Below are 14,628 nucleotides of genomic sequence, written 5' to 3'. Positions count from 1 at the left end.
GCATCACTGCAGATGCTGCACTGATCCATCTATCGATCTCACGCTCCATCTGTCCCTCACTCGTGAACAAGACCCCGAGATACTTAAACTCCTCCACTTGAGGCAAGGACACTCCACCGACCTGAAGAGGGCAAAGCACCTTTTTCCGGTCGAGAACCATGGCCTCGGATTTGGAGGTGCTGATTTTCATCCCGGACGTTTCACACTCGGCTGAAAACCACCCCAGTGCACGCTGAAGGTCCTGATTTGACGAAGCCAACAGAACCACATCGTCCGCAAACAGCAGAGACGAGATTCTGTGGTTCCCAAACCAGACCCCCTCTACACCCTGGCTGTGCCTAGAAATTCTGTCCATAAAAATAATGACCAGAACCGGTGACAAAGGGCAGCCCTGGCGGAGGCCAACGTGCACTGGAAACAGGTTTGACTTACTACCGGCAATGCAAACCAAGCTCCTGCTGCGGTTGTACAGGGACCGGATAGCCCTTAGCAAAGGACCCCGGACTCCCGGAGCACCCCCCACAGGGTGCCCCGAGGGACACAGTCGAACGCCTTCTCCAGATCCACAAAACACATGGGTTGGGCGAACTCCCATGAACCCTCAAGCACCCGATGGAGCGTGTAGAGCTGGTCCAGTGTGCCAAGACCAGGATGAAAACCACACTGCTCCTCCTGAATCTGAGGTTCAACCATCTGTCGAATTCTCCTCTCCAGTACTCTGGAATAGACCTTACCGGGGAGGCTGAGGAGTGTGATCCCCCTATAGTTGGAACACACCCTCCGGTCCCCCTTCTTAAACAGAGGGACCACCACCCCAGTTTGCCAATCCAGAGGCACTGTCCCCGATCGCCACGCGATGCTGCAGAGGCGTTTCAGCCAAGACAGTCCCACAACATCCAGAGACTTAAGGTACTCAGCTCAGGACGGATTTCATCCACCCCAGGAACATTGCCACCGAGGAGCTTTCTAACCACCTCGGTGACTTCGGCCTGGGTAATGGATGAGTCTGCCTCTGAGTCCCCAGTCTCTGCTTCCTCTTCGGAAGACGTGACGATGGGATTGAGGAGATCCTCGAAATATTCCGCCCGACAACATCCCCAGTCAGGGTCAACAGCTCCCCACCTGCACCTCAAACAGTGCTGGTGGAGAGCTGCTTCCGCCTCCTGAGGCGCCAGACGGTTTGCCAGAATCTCTTCGAGGCCGACGGACAGTCCTCCTCCATGGCCTCCCCGAACTCCTCCCAGACCCGAGTTTTTGCCTCTGCGACCACACGGGCTGCGGCACACTTGGCCTGCCAGTACCTGTCAGCTGCCTCCGGGGTCCCACCTACCAACAAAGATAAGTAGGACTCCTTCTTCAGCTTGACGGCATCCCTTACTTCCGGCGTCCACCACCGGGTTCGGGGATTGCCGCCGCGACAAGCACCATAGACCTTGTGGCCACAGCTACGAGCGGCCGCATCAACAATGGAGGTGGAGAACATGGTCCACTCGGACTCCATGTCTCCAACCTCCCCCGGGATCTGGGAGAAGCTCTCCCGGAGGTGGGAGTTGAAGACCTCGCTGACAGAGGGTTCCGCCAGTCATTCCCAGCAGACCCTCACAATATGTTTGGCCCTGCCAGGTCTGACCGGCTTCCTCCACTCCCAGCGGATCCAACTCACCACCAGGTGGTGATCGGTCGACAGCTCTGCCCCTCTCTTCACTCGAGTGTCCGAGACACGTGGCCGAAAGTCAGATGATACGACTACAAAGTCAATCATCGACCTCCGGCTCAGGGTGTCCTGGTGCCACGCGCACTTATGGACACCCTTGTGCTCGAACATGGTGTTCGTGATGGACAAACTGTGACTAGCACAGAAGTCCAACAACTGAACACCACTCAGGTTCAGATCGGGGAGGCCGTGCTTCCCGATCACCCCCTCCAGGTCTCACTGTCGCCGCCCACGTGGGCGTTGAAATCCCCCAGGAGAACAATGGAGTCCGCAGTCGGAGCAATATCTAGTACCCCTCCCAGGGACTCCAAGAAGGTCGGGTACTCTGCACTGCCGCTCGGCCCGTAGGCCGAGACAACGGTGAGAGACCTGTCCCCGACCCGAAGGCGTAGGGACGCGACCCTCTCGTTCACTGGAGTAAACTCCAACACATGGCGACTGAGCTGGGGAGCAATAAGCAATGCGACCCCAGCTCTCCGCCTCTCCTCGTGGGCAACGCCAGAAAAATGAAGCGTCCAGCTTCTCTCCAGGAGTTGGGTACCAGAGCCCAAGCTGTGAGTGGAGGTGAGCCCGACTATCTCTAGTCGGTATCTCTCAACCTCCCGCACAAGCTCAGGCTCCTTCCCCCCCAGCGAGGTGACATTCCACGTCCCAACAGCCAGGGGCTGTGAGCATGGACTGGGCCGCCGGGCCACCCGCCCTCGACCGCCACCCAATCCTCTCTGCACCCGACCCCCATGGCCCCCTCTGCAGGTGGTGAACCCACAGGAGGGTGGGCCCACGTCGCTCTTTCGGGCTGAGCCCGGCCGGGCCCCAGGGGCTGATTATTTACAGGTATTATACCAAAGGAGCTGATTACTTATGCAACCCATCATCTTGGCATTTATATTTTTTATTAATTTATATCAAGTTGTAGAGATGTACTTTCAGTTTGTGCCCCCCCCCAGCACAACACAGTGTAAAAGAGGACGCTGGCCACTACGGACTGATGTAACTACCATGAGGAACGACTGCCATGAAGAGGAACTGACAAGATCTTTAGATGCTCACATTGTGTGTCAAGAGAAGATATTCACCAAGTGTTCACGGGTGCATTTTGCACCAAATCTTTTAACGTAATTTGAGCTAGTCTTTCCATCATAATGTCGCTCAGTGATGTCATACCTGAACAATCATATCATCTTTGGAAAGCACTAACCAAGACCTTTTATTTAATGTACCGACATGTTTCACTCAGACTGGAAATTTGACCTAGGTGTAGGTCATATCTGACCTCACGACAAGCCCGGAAGGTCAAGGTCATTTGCTTTTCTGAGGTAACGGTATTTTTTGCAAGGACAACCCCTATAATTCCCTGATATTTGGATGCAAAAATTCAAGAAAAGGCCTTCAGGAATGTTCCTTTACTGAGCTTGGTCTTTGACCATATTGTGACCTTGATCCTTGACCTCAATTTTTTTGCATGTCAAGAGATGTTTTCTTCAAGTTTCAACATGTCCATTTTGAAGATGATCCAAGATTACTTGCATGCTTTTTCACACCCTTAAATATCTAAATTTAGCATTTTTTCCTCATCGAAACATCACCAAATCACATCACAACGCATAACATTTGATATGTTCTGAATCCTCTCATCAAGCCCTAATAATCTGTATTATACGACAAGTTTTACTTAAATATGATATTTGACCTACTTGTAGGTTATCCTTGACCACCAGGTAAATCCTGAAGGTCAAGGTCAATCACTTATCCCAGGTGGCTTATGGGCTAGGCAATTCACCATATATATGTGAAATGTGGAGGCAAAAAAACAGAAGTTGCTACCAGGACTGTTTTTCTGGGGAGTGATTTTAGTGTGTCATTCCTGTGACGTTGACCTTTGACCTTACATATTTCTAACACCAAAAGAAGCCTTTCTCAAGTGGCAACTTGTCCGCTTTGAAGACGATCAAAGATGATTTGCATGCTTTTTCACACACTTCAAAAAAACAAAAAACAAAAATCAACATTTTGCACATTTTTCTCATGACAACATCACTAAACGATATCATAACGCAAAACTGTTGATATATTCTGAACCCTCTTAGCAAGCTATTTAATTTGGTGTATTACACAACGTTTTACTCAAATATTAAATTTGACCCACTTGTAGGTCATCTTTGACCTTAAAGCAAACCCTGAAGGTCAAGGTTGAATGTTTATCCCTGGTAATGGTTATGCACCAGACCACCTATTATCATCCTGCGAAGTTTGGAGGCAAAATTTCAAAAATTACGACCAGGAAAGTTGTTTTCATGAATTATGTGTTTCACCTTCCTGTGACTTTGACCCTTTTTATGCTGAAAGGTGTCTCCATATGACTTCTATATGTGGACTTAAAAGAGTCTGTGATGTAAACTGTGTGAAAGCTGAAAGTGAAAAATGCAATGATAACAAAAAAGAAAGGAAAAAAAAACCATACATGCTGACTAACAGAAAACAAATGGGCGAAAACAGAACCTCCGCCAACTTCTCTGGCACAGGTAGTAACCACACAATGGTCGCAAGTAATTGTCTACATCCCAAAGTAGCAACAGCCCCAGGTTTATCACAGAGGTTAGGGTACAAATGGAAGAAAAAAAATTGAACAACTGCAAACATATTTAAGTTAAGTTGTCAACAGCTGAGCCGTATTGACATGAAACAACTTTTTTGAATGTTATTTTTTACTTTTAAGTGGGTGAAAGGATTTGACTGCACATGAAGAGATATATATACGAGGTCTCTTAGATAATAAACCGACCCTTTTATTTTTTTTTTAACTATATGGATTTGAATGACATGCGATTACACCAATCATGCTTGAACCCTCGTGCGCATGCGTGAGTTTTTTCACGTGTGTCGGTGACGTCATTTCCCTGTGGGCAGGCCTTGAGTGAGATGTGGTCCCGCCCTCTCGGCTGAATTCCTTTGTTTCACACGCTGCTCGAGACGGCGCGCGTTGCTTTATCAAAATTTTTTCTGGACCTGTGAGGAATATCCGAGTGGACACTATTCGAGAAATTAAGCTGGTTTTCTGTGAAAAGTTTAACGGCTGATGAGAGATTATGGGGTGTTTCTGTCGGTGTAAGGACTTCCCACGGAGCGGGACGTCCTGCAGCGCTTCCAGGCGCTGTCGTCGGCCTGTTTCGAGCTGAAAACATCCTAATTTAAGGCTTAATTCACCCAGGACATTGTGAGAGAACAGAGAAGATTCAGAAGAGGCCGGCATGAGGAATTTATGCGGACATTCCACTGTTTAAGGACATTTTTTTAATGAAAGACGTACGCGCAAATTCGCCGAGTCGTTTCCGTGACGACTCGGCAAATCTGTGTGCGCCGCGACAGGAAAAACACCTCCGTGTTGAAAACCATTTGTAGAATTCAGGCGGCTTTTAATGGCTTTCAACAAGTGAGTAACTGAGAAATTGTTTAACAGCTTGGGCATGTTCCAACTTGCCCCTTAAGATTTCCAACGGAGGTGTTTTTCCTGCCGCGACCCCCCGCGGTCGGGTCCAGCCCGACATGCGACTCTGCCCGCACGTTCTTTCATTACAAAATGACCGTTAACAATGGAATGTCCGAATAAACTCCTCATGCCGACTTCTTCTGAAAGTTCTCTGTTCTCTGACGACTTACTGCGTCAACAGAGCCTGAAATGTGGACGTTTTCAACTTGAAACGGCGAGACGCTGCCGCCTTGAAGCGCAGATCGCCGTCAGGCGCCGTGGACCGTCCTTAAAGCGACACTACCAGACCAAAATCTCTCATCAGCCGTTAAAATTTTTACCGAAAACCAGCTGAATTTATTGAATGGTGTCCACTCAGTTGTGCCTTACAGTTTTGAAAAAAATTTTATCAAAGCAACAGTCTCTGAGCCATTCCTAAACAATGAAAAAAATCGACGAGCGGGTGGACGACTCCTCACTCAAAGACTGCCCACAGGCGAATGACGTAACCGACAGGCGTGAAAAAACTCTCGCATGCCCACGAGGGTTCAAGCATGTCTGATGTAATCACACGTGATTCAAATCCATATGGTTTTTGAAAAAAATAATAAGGTCGGATACTTTTCTAATAGACCTCGTATATATATATATACACACACACATACATACACACACACACAGATATGTACATACACAATTGTGCTCAAACATTTACATACCCTGGCAGAATTTTTGCATTTTTTGCCCATTTTTCAGAAAATATGGACGATAACACAAAAACTTTTTTCCCCCACTTATGGTTAGTGGTTAGGTGAAGCCATTTATGTCATCAGTGACAGCTTGGAGTCTTTTGTGGTAGTTGTGGATGAGACTGTCTGATGTTAAAGCTACCACAGAATGTGTGTTGGACTTTAGTTACATAAATTACAAAGAAATACAAACAGTATGGCACTCTATGGTAAATCTCCACGGAGGCAGTTCTCAAAAACTGAGGGACTGTGCAAGAAGGAGAAGAGTTGGATAAGCCACCAAGACACCCAGACAACCCAGAAGAAGTTATAGGGTTATGTGGCTGTGATTGGAAAATTGTGCACAGTGCAAATTTTGTATCACCACTCTTCGCTTCATAGTGGAGTCAAGCAGAGAAGGATATTCTTTCACCAAAACAGATCAAACCTAGCCTTGTACCTTCTGGAAATTTGTAGCTAAATGTTTGGTCTTCTTTTCAAATCTTCCTCTATACCACTTCATCATGAAGCTGTATAAATTGATCAATAAAAATAAAGAAATAACAACAGCAGCAACCCATGCCTCTGCAGCCAAACGAACATCAATGAAGTGTGTTTATTTTTTACCCGGATTTCATTCTAAATAGGACAGAAATTAAGTTAAGTTGTCATGCTGTTTTCTGCAAACTGGCTGTTTAGCAAAAGCAAAAGGATAACAAACAAGCCGATTTGCCATGAGGTAAGGTTAGGTTACTTACCTTGACATTAAAAAAGTATATGATAACATTATGTTTTTCTGTGACTACGTTTACATGCAGCCAATAACCCTTTCATAACCGGAATATTAGCAATAACCCGGTTGCGCACGGCCATGTAAACACCCGCAAAAACCCGAATATGCTCATATTCCGGTTTTTAAAAACCCGAATATGAACGCTTGGTTGCTCCTTTTCTAACCCGAATATCAGGCCATATAAACGTGCATCGGGATATCCCCATAGAAAGGAACATTATTTTGTGTTCTGTGCATGTCCTATCCACAAGGAATCTTGGTCTTTTGAGTACTGCAACTACTTGTATGCGGCGCATGCAACCCACCGAACACCACAGAAGCAGAGGTAAAGAAGTATGGCGAAATCCAAACGCGGCAGCACAGCACCACACTTTTGGAGCGAGGAGGAAACCGTATACTTCATTAGTATTGTGAAAGACATGAATATAATGTCTTTTATTGACAGTAGAAAAAGGAAGAAGAAACGGAAATGACGCATATTTGCGTCAAGACGTTCTCCGTGCGTCTGGACGTTGTCCATGCGTCGCTGTTTCGATGGGGATATTCCAAATGATACCAGTGACCATGTATACAGGAGTAACTCTGTCTGCTCAAGCATGTAAACGGGTTATTCCTAATGATTCAGAAACCGGAATATTGACCTTAACCCAAATATTAACGGCATGTAAACGTAGTCAGTGACTTCAAAAACAAATGTCTCACACACTTCGCAACAGAAAAGTAAAATGGCAATAAACAGGTCCAATAGCATCACAGCAAATATCCAAGGAAACAGTGATCATTACCTTCCTTCAGGGCTTTGTCCACATTGTGTGACACCACCACCCTCCTGTTCTGGCTTGAGTCCTGCACTGGCACCACAAAACGAGCCTGAAACACAACTTCAGGTTACAGTTCCAAAATGATGGCTAATAATGGGGAAAAATAAATACATAAAAAGTACTCGTGTTTCTAATAAATACAACAACATGGACAAAATGGTGCATATTTGCCACAATTCATAATTCATGCCCACCAGAGAAATAGTTATGATAATGTTTACGCAATGTCACTATCGATAATTCCACCGAACATGAATTTATAACACTTAAATAGATCCTTGTCATTTTATTGGTGGTTTATGTGTCACATGATATTGATCGTTTGTCTCATTTGCATATAGCAGCAAATCAGCAAATCACAACGCACTTCACATGAGTAAGGTCTAACCTTACTAACCCCAAGAGCAACAGTGGTAAGAAAAAACTCCCTCTGGGGAAGAAACCTCAAGCAGACCAGACTCAAGGGGGTGACCCTCTGCTTGGGCCATGCCACAGACACAAATTACAAAACAATTCAGAAAACGAACATACAGGAAATGTTGCCGGTGCACAGGACAGTTTCTGAAACAGACACCACACCCATCTCTGGATGGAGCCGCACCTCAAACAGAGAGAAAAGAAAAAAGCAGAATCAAGCATCAGAAAGACAACAAATACAGTGTAATTTGTCAGCATTAAGCAACAAGTAAAACAGGAGAAATACTAAGGTGATTGCCAGCCACTAGCCCTAAGCTTCACTAAAAGGAATTTAGATAAAGTTGAGGTTGCGACCCGCTCTGTTTCCAAATAAAATTAATTAAAAAATTAAAAAGCATAGAAACATACTATGCTAGTACGAAAGGGAAAATAATTGCATCTTAAGTCTGGACTTAAAAGTGTCCACATTATTGACACAGGGAGATCATTCCACAGAACAGGAGCACAATAAGAGAAAGCTCTGTGACCCGCAGACTTCTTATTCACCGTAGGGACACAAAGTAGTCCTGCACCTTGAGAACGCAAAGCCCGGGTCGGTACATAGGGTTTAATTAGGTCAGCTAGGTAGGAAGGTGCCAGTCCGTGAACATATTTATAGGCTAGTACCAGAACCTTAAAATCTGATCTCACTGGAACAGGAAGCCAGTGAAGAGATGCCAAAATGGGCATAATGTGGTCGAACTTTCTGCTTCATGTCAAAAGTCTGGCTGCAGCATTTTGAACCAATTGGAGAGCCCTAATGCTGGACTGTAGTAAACCAGAAAATAGAATATTGCAAGAGTTCAATCTAGAAGAGATAAACGCATGGATCAGGGTCTCAGCATCAGCCATAGACAGGATGGGATGAATCTTCGCTATATTTCGCAGGTGGAAGAAAGCAGTCTCATAATATCTCTAATGTGGAGGTCAAAGGACAACGTAGGATCAAAAATTACTCCAGGGTTCATCACTTTGTCAGTGTGATGTATGACACACGAGCCTAGGCTAAGCGTTAACTGATCAAATTGATGCTGATGTCTCACTGGGCCAAGAACCATTATTTCAGTCTTATCAGAGTTTAAAAGTAGGAAGTTGCTAGACATCCAGCTTCTCACTGATGCAAGGTAATCTTCTAAGGATTTTATGTGGATGAGATTACCAGCAGTTATTGTCATGTATAACTGGAGTATCATCAGCATAGCAGTGAAAGGTAACCCCAAAACGCCGCACTATGTCCCCAAGGGGTGCTATATAAAGGGAGAAAAGCGGTGGGCCTAAGACAGACCCCTGTGAAACCCCAAATTTCATGTCACTAAGGTTAGAGGGAGTGTTACTGTACAAAACACAGTGAGAACCACTGATCAGGTATGACGTCAACCATGAAAGGACACTCCCAGTAATCCAAAAATGATTCTCAAGCCTATCGAGTAGAATATGTTGATCCACGGTATCAAACGCAGCACTGAGATCCAACAGCACCAGAACCGTAGTGGTGTCCAAATCCACTGCAAGTAGAAGATCATTCACCACTTCAGTGAGAGCGCGGAACTCCTCCGCACGTCTGTCTTAATGTACCGAAAACGTGCTGATGTCCACGTCTTTTCACAATTCCTGTGCTAGTCAGATGACATACGGGATCAAGACAGCGTCCAGTTTAAAAATGAACGGCACATTTCACTGTTACAGGAGTTTTTGTCATGGAAAGAGAAGCGGCTCCACCGCGCGTCGCGGTGCAGCCGCTCGGCGCAAAGCAACGCCGTGATGAAGCCTCACGGGACATGTTCTGGCATGTCCAGCTCATGCACAATCACAATCGGATATTCACACGACTGGAAAGCAACCGGAATCCGTCTGAAAGCCACCTTTAAGCCGTCCTGTGAGACCAACACCGAGGTGGTTTTGTCCCGCGTAATGAACGGCTCCGTGGCACGTCCCTCCGCTTTTCTTTCCATGAAAAAAACTCCTGTAATGGTGGAATGTGCCGAAAAAGTGCAGATGTCCACATCTTCTGCCTTTTTGTGAAAGTCAGACGAGGTCCCGGATCAACAAAGCTTTCATGTTGGAAATGATCTGGTTGTTCCAGCGGGGTGTCAGCCTGTCGATGGGGGCTGGGAGCGCGCCGCGCTCTCAGGAGTTGTGGGCAGTCCTTAAAGCACCAGTAAAACTCTGTAATCTGTTTAATCCCCATAAAATCGTCCCTGAAAGCCATATTAATTTTTCCTACGGTGTCCACCTGGAGGTCTCTCACAGTTTCTGGAAAAAAATTGATGCAGCAAAGCTCCAAATCGTTCAGACATTTATTTGCAATAAAAATCCGCCAAGAGGGGTGGACCACACCTCACTCAAAGCCTGCTCACAGGCCAATGACGCAACCGACAGGCATGAAAAAACTCACGCATGTGCACGAGGGTTCAAGCTTGTCTGACGCAATCACACGTGATTCAAATCCATATGGTTTTTTTAAAAAAATAATAAGGTCGGATACTTTTCTAATAGACCTCGTATCTTCCATTTTCTTCTTCAAGTAATCCATTTTGGTTCCATACGTTTTTCACCATTGCACGCCAGCCTCAGCACCTCAGGGATGACTGAAGCACTGCAAATGCTCCAATATGATTATTGGATTTCCAAATTGATATTTGGTGTTCATTATTTTACCAGTGTTATTTTTCTTTGGTGTGACTAAAAATAAAAATTCTTCCCTGACGGGCCACTGTATCATGTCACTGATGTGGTGACATAATAGATTATGTTGACTAATTGTGACAGCCGGAGAAGTAAGACTCATGTGCTCAATTATCTACAAACACTAAAAGCTCATTTATGCTCAACGTTCAACACAGACACAGAAGGAGCCTTTTGTCTGCACTCTGCATTCATTTTGTCCATATCTGTCTGTCTGTCTTCTGAAAGCTTACGACATGGACGTAAGATGTAATGGAGCAGTACCACCAGAAATCACGGGTACACAATAACCAAATAAAAGAACATGAATAAGACAGCTTACAATGATGGAATTTTTTGTGATGAGTGTCTTTTGTCTTCTTGTGATGTATTTAATGGCCTCGCAGACCACATTTACACAATTAGCCACACCACTCTTCTGCAGAAAGTACAATAGGCTATTATAACTTTGACCTTTGTGTGTTCAATGTTATCAGACTTTCAAAAAGGACTGTAGTACCTTCTCGTGAATGTTTTGCTTCACATCCATGCCAGTGTAAAGGTCATACGGTAGAATGTGGGGACCCCTGGCAAAAATTATGGAATCACCGGCCTCGGAGGATGTTCATTCAGTTGTTTAATTTTGTAGAAAAAAAACAAATCACAGACACGACACAAAACTAAACTCATTTCAAATGGCAACTTTCTGGCTTTAAGAAACACTACAAGAAATCAGGAAAAAAAAATTTTGGCAGTCAGTAACGGTTACTTTTTTAGACCAAGCAGAGGGAAAAAATATGGACTCACTCAATTCTGAGGAAAAAATTATGGAATCATGAAAACAAAAGAACGCTCCAACACATCACTAGTATTTTGTTGCACCACCTCTGGCTTTTATAACAGCTTGCAGTCTCTGAGGCATGGACTTAATGAGTGACAAACAGTACTCTTCATGAATCTGGTACCAACTTTTTCTGATTGCTGTTGCCAGATCAGCTTTGCAGGTTGGAGCCTTGTCATGGACCATTTTCTTGAACTTCCACCAAAGATTTTCAATTGGATTAAGATCCGGACTATTTGCAGGCCATGACATTGACCCTATGTGTCTTTTGTAAGGAATGTTTTCACAGTTTGTGCTCTATAGCAAGATGCATTATCATCTTGAAAAATGATTTCATCATCCCCAAACATCCTTTCAATTGATGGGATAAGAAAAGTGTCCAAAATATCAACGTAAACTTGTGCATTTATTGATGATGTAATGACAGCCATCTCCCCACTGCCTTTACCTGAAATGCAGCCCCATATCATCAATGACTGTGGAAATTTATATGTTCTCTTCAGGCAGTCATCTTTATAAATCTCATTGGAACGGCACCAAACATAAGTTCCAGCATCATCACCTTGCCCAATGCAGATTCGAGATTCATCACTGAATATGACTTTCATCCAGTCATCCACAGTCCACGATTGCTTTTCCTTAGCCCATTGTAACCTTGTTTTTTCTGTTTAGGTGTTAATGATGGCTTTTGTTTAGCTTTTCTGTATGTAGATCCCATTTCCTTTAGGCGGATTCTTACAGTTCGGTCACAGACGTTGACTCCACTTTCCTCCCATTCATTCCTCATTTGTTTTGTTGTGCATTTTCAATTTTTGAGACATATTGCTTTAAGTTTTCTGTCTTGACGCTTTGATGTCTTCCTTGGTCTACCAGTATGTTTGCCTTTAACAACCTTCCCATGTTGTATTTGGTCCAGAGTTTAGACACAGCTGATTGTGAACAACCAACATCTTTTGCAACATTGCGTGATGATTTACCCTCTTTTAAGAGTTTGATAACCCTCTCCTTTGTTTCAATTGACATTTCCCGTGTTGGAGCCATGATTCATGTCAGTCCACTTGGTGCAACAGCTCTCCAAGGTGTGATCACTCCTTTTAGATGCAGACTAACAAGCAGATCTGATTTGATGTAGGTGTTAGTTTTGGGGATGAAAATTTACAGGGTGATTCCATAATTTATTCCTCAGAATTGAGTGAGTCCATATTTTTTTTCCCTCTGCTTGGTCTAAAAAAGTAACCGTTACTGACTGCCACAATTTTTTTTCCTGATTTCTTATAGTGTTTCTTAAAGCCAGAAAGTTGCCATTTGAAATGACTTTCATCAAATTTAAAAATTAAAATTAAACAACTGAATGAACATCCTCCGAGGCCAGTGATTCCATAATTATTGCCAGGGGTTTTAATATCTTACTTTGTGTAGCCAAGTTAAACTCCTTATGAAAACAACAAACTAGACCATCTTTCTGCAAAATATCAATATCAGGGAACATATAATGTATATAATGTACAGCTCGTTTTGATCATTTTTCATTGATATACGGCCAAGTCATTGAATATTGTAAAGGTTGAGTTGTACACGTTGTATAATACTTTTGTTTTCTGAAGAATGGTAGACCTACAATATTGTTCATATCTTTGCAAGATGTAGTCCTCGTTATGTATTTGAATATATGATCTGTAATAAGGCTTTTATGAAAAGACTGCTGACACTTTGTTTTTGGCCTAAAAGCAAAAAATGTCTTTCTTTTTGGAGACTGACCTTGGAATTATGCAATGACCTTGACCTCTGATCATAAAACGACCCCATAATTCCACTCCCTATATTTGAAAACATATAAATTGATACTTTGGTTGCTGAAATAGGTAAAGTATTGACTGGAATAATGAGATTAAAATTTGATGAAACAGAGCGGTATTTCAAAGAACTTTACTCCGCCGACCTTAACCCGTTTATGCCCAGATTTTTTTTTTCTTTAATGAGTGGAAAAAGTTGCATTACTACCTTTGAGATTTTTTATTGTGAGTAGAAAATGACAGTGATACACTTCGGCAACAATTGTTGCCAGTGGGGCAAAACAGGTTAAAGACTTGAAAACACCAGTCATATTGCATATCAATATAAATGCAATAATCTCGTCTATCACATTGATTCACTAAAAGCTCAATATTATTAATTCTGGTGGTAATACATACTGCTGAATATGAAAAATTGGCAAAAAAACATTGCAGAATCTTGACCTTTTTCAATGACCTTGACCTCTGATCATAAAACTAATTACATAAATCAACTCCCCATATTGGAAAACACATGAAATGATGCCTTATTTACTGAAATAGGCAAAATACTGACTAATATATGAGGAATTTAAAATTTCCCGCTCACCAGGATTTGGCCCTAAAAGTATCCGCCTACAAAATTCAAAAAGTGTTGATTATATAAATATAAGGGAAAGTTACACTGAATGGACAATGCTTTACAGAGGTTCAGGGCATCACTGATGATGCCTCATGCTCAGTTTTTCTAACCACGTACTTGGATTTGAAAAATGCTTTGTCAAAGTTGGCCATTTTTGCTATATATTTTAATGTAACGGATTCTCTGGGTGCTTTGACATCAAATTTTGAATTGACCAAAAATGGGGTAAAATTTGATCTGATGAAAAAACAAACTTTACCATGCCTGATAAAACTATTTGAAGAGTAATTGGTGAAAATTTTATCAAAATCCGAGTTGGACCATCCGGGTACCCCAACCTGATTTTCTCAGAGGCAGCTCGTTAATTCTGCCAAAACTGACAGTGTATAAAAAGGTGCTTGAAAGACAGTGTGATTTGCTCAAAGGAACATCAGCAAAATACTTCATCTCAGAAGAAGTTGAAGCAGATCTGATTCAAGTCCCCCTAGTCCAGTAATTTAGCTCCTTTAGTTTGTGCTATGGTCAGAAAAAAGTTAGTAAAAAGCTCTCAACTGCTTTAAACACTCCTTAACCACCCTCAACAACATACAAAAATTCTCAATATATGCTGATTGAGCTTTTCCCCTTGTGATGTCATGTGTGCCGATGATTCAGACTAAATCTGGCTGATGAGGATGTTGTTCTGGGGGATCATTCTGAAAATTGTGAATTTTCAGCCATACAAAAACAC

The 14,628-nt window shown here is 43.3% G+C and overlaps 1 protein-coding gene across 1 annotated transcript in view; it reads right to left on the bottom strand.

Annotated features, from left to right (window-relative positions):
- The window catches only part of snx25 (sorting nexin 25), a 98,072-nt gene that overhangs the window by 78,415 nt on the left and 5,029 nt on the right, over positions 1-14,628 (bottom strand). The window contains exon 3 of the mRNA XM_034182325.1: positions 7,487-7,571. Within this exon, the coding sequence (XP_034038216.1) occupies positions 7,487-7,571 (85 nt within the window). The remainder of the gene's footprint in view (positions 1-7,486; positions 7,572-14,628) is intronic.

Source organism: Thalassophryne amazonica, chromosome 11 (assembly GCF_902500255.1).
Source record: "Thalassophryne amazonica chromosome 11, fThaAma1.1, whole genome shotgun sequence".
In the NCBI taxonomy this organism is placed as follows: domain Eukaryota; kingdom Metazoa; phylum Chordata; class Actinopteri; order Batrachoidiformes; family Batrachoididae; genus Thalassophryne; species Thalassophryne amazonica.
The sequence above is the reverse complement of the archived record's forward strand: the minus strand, read 5'-3'. Positions and strand labels throughout refer to the sequence as shown.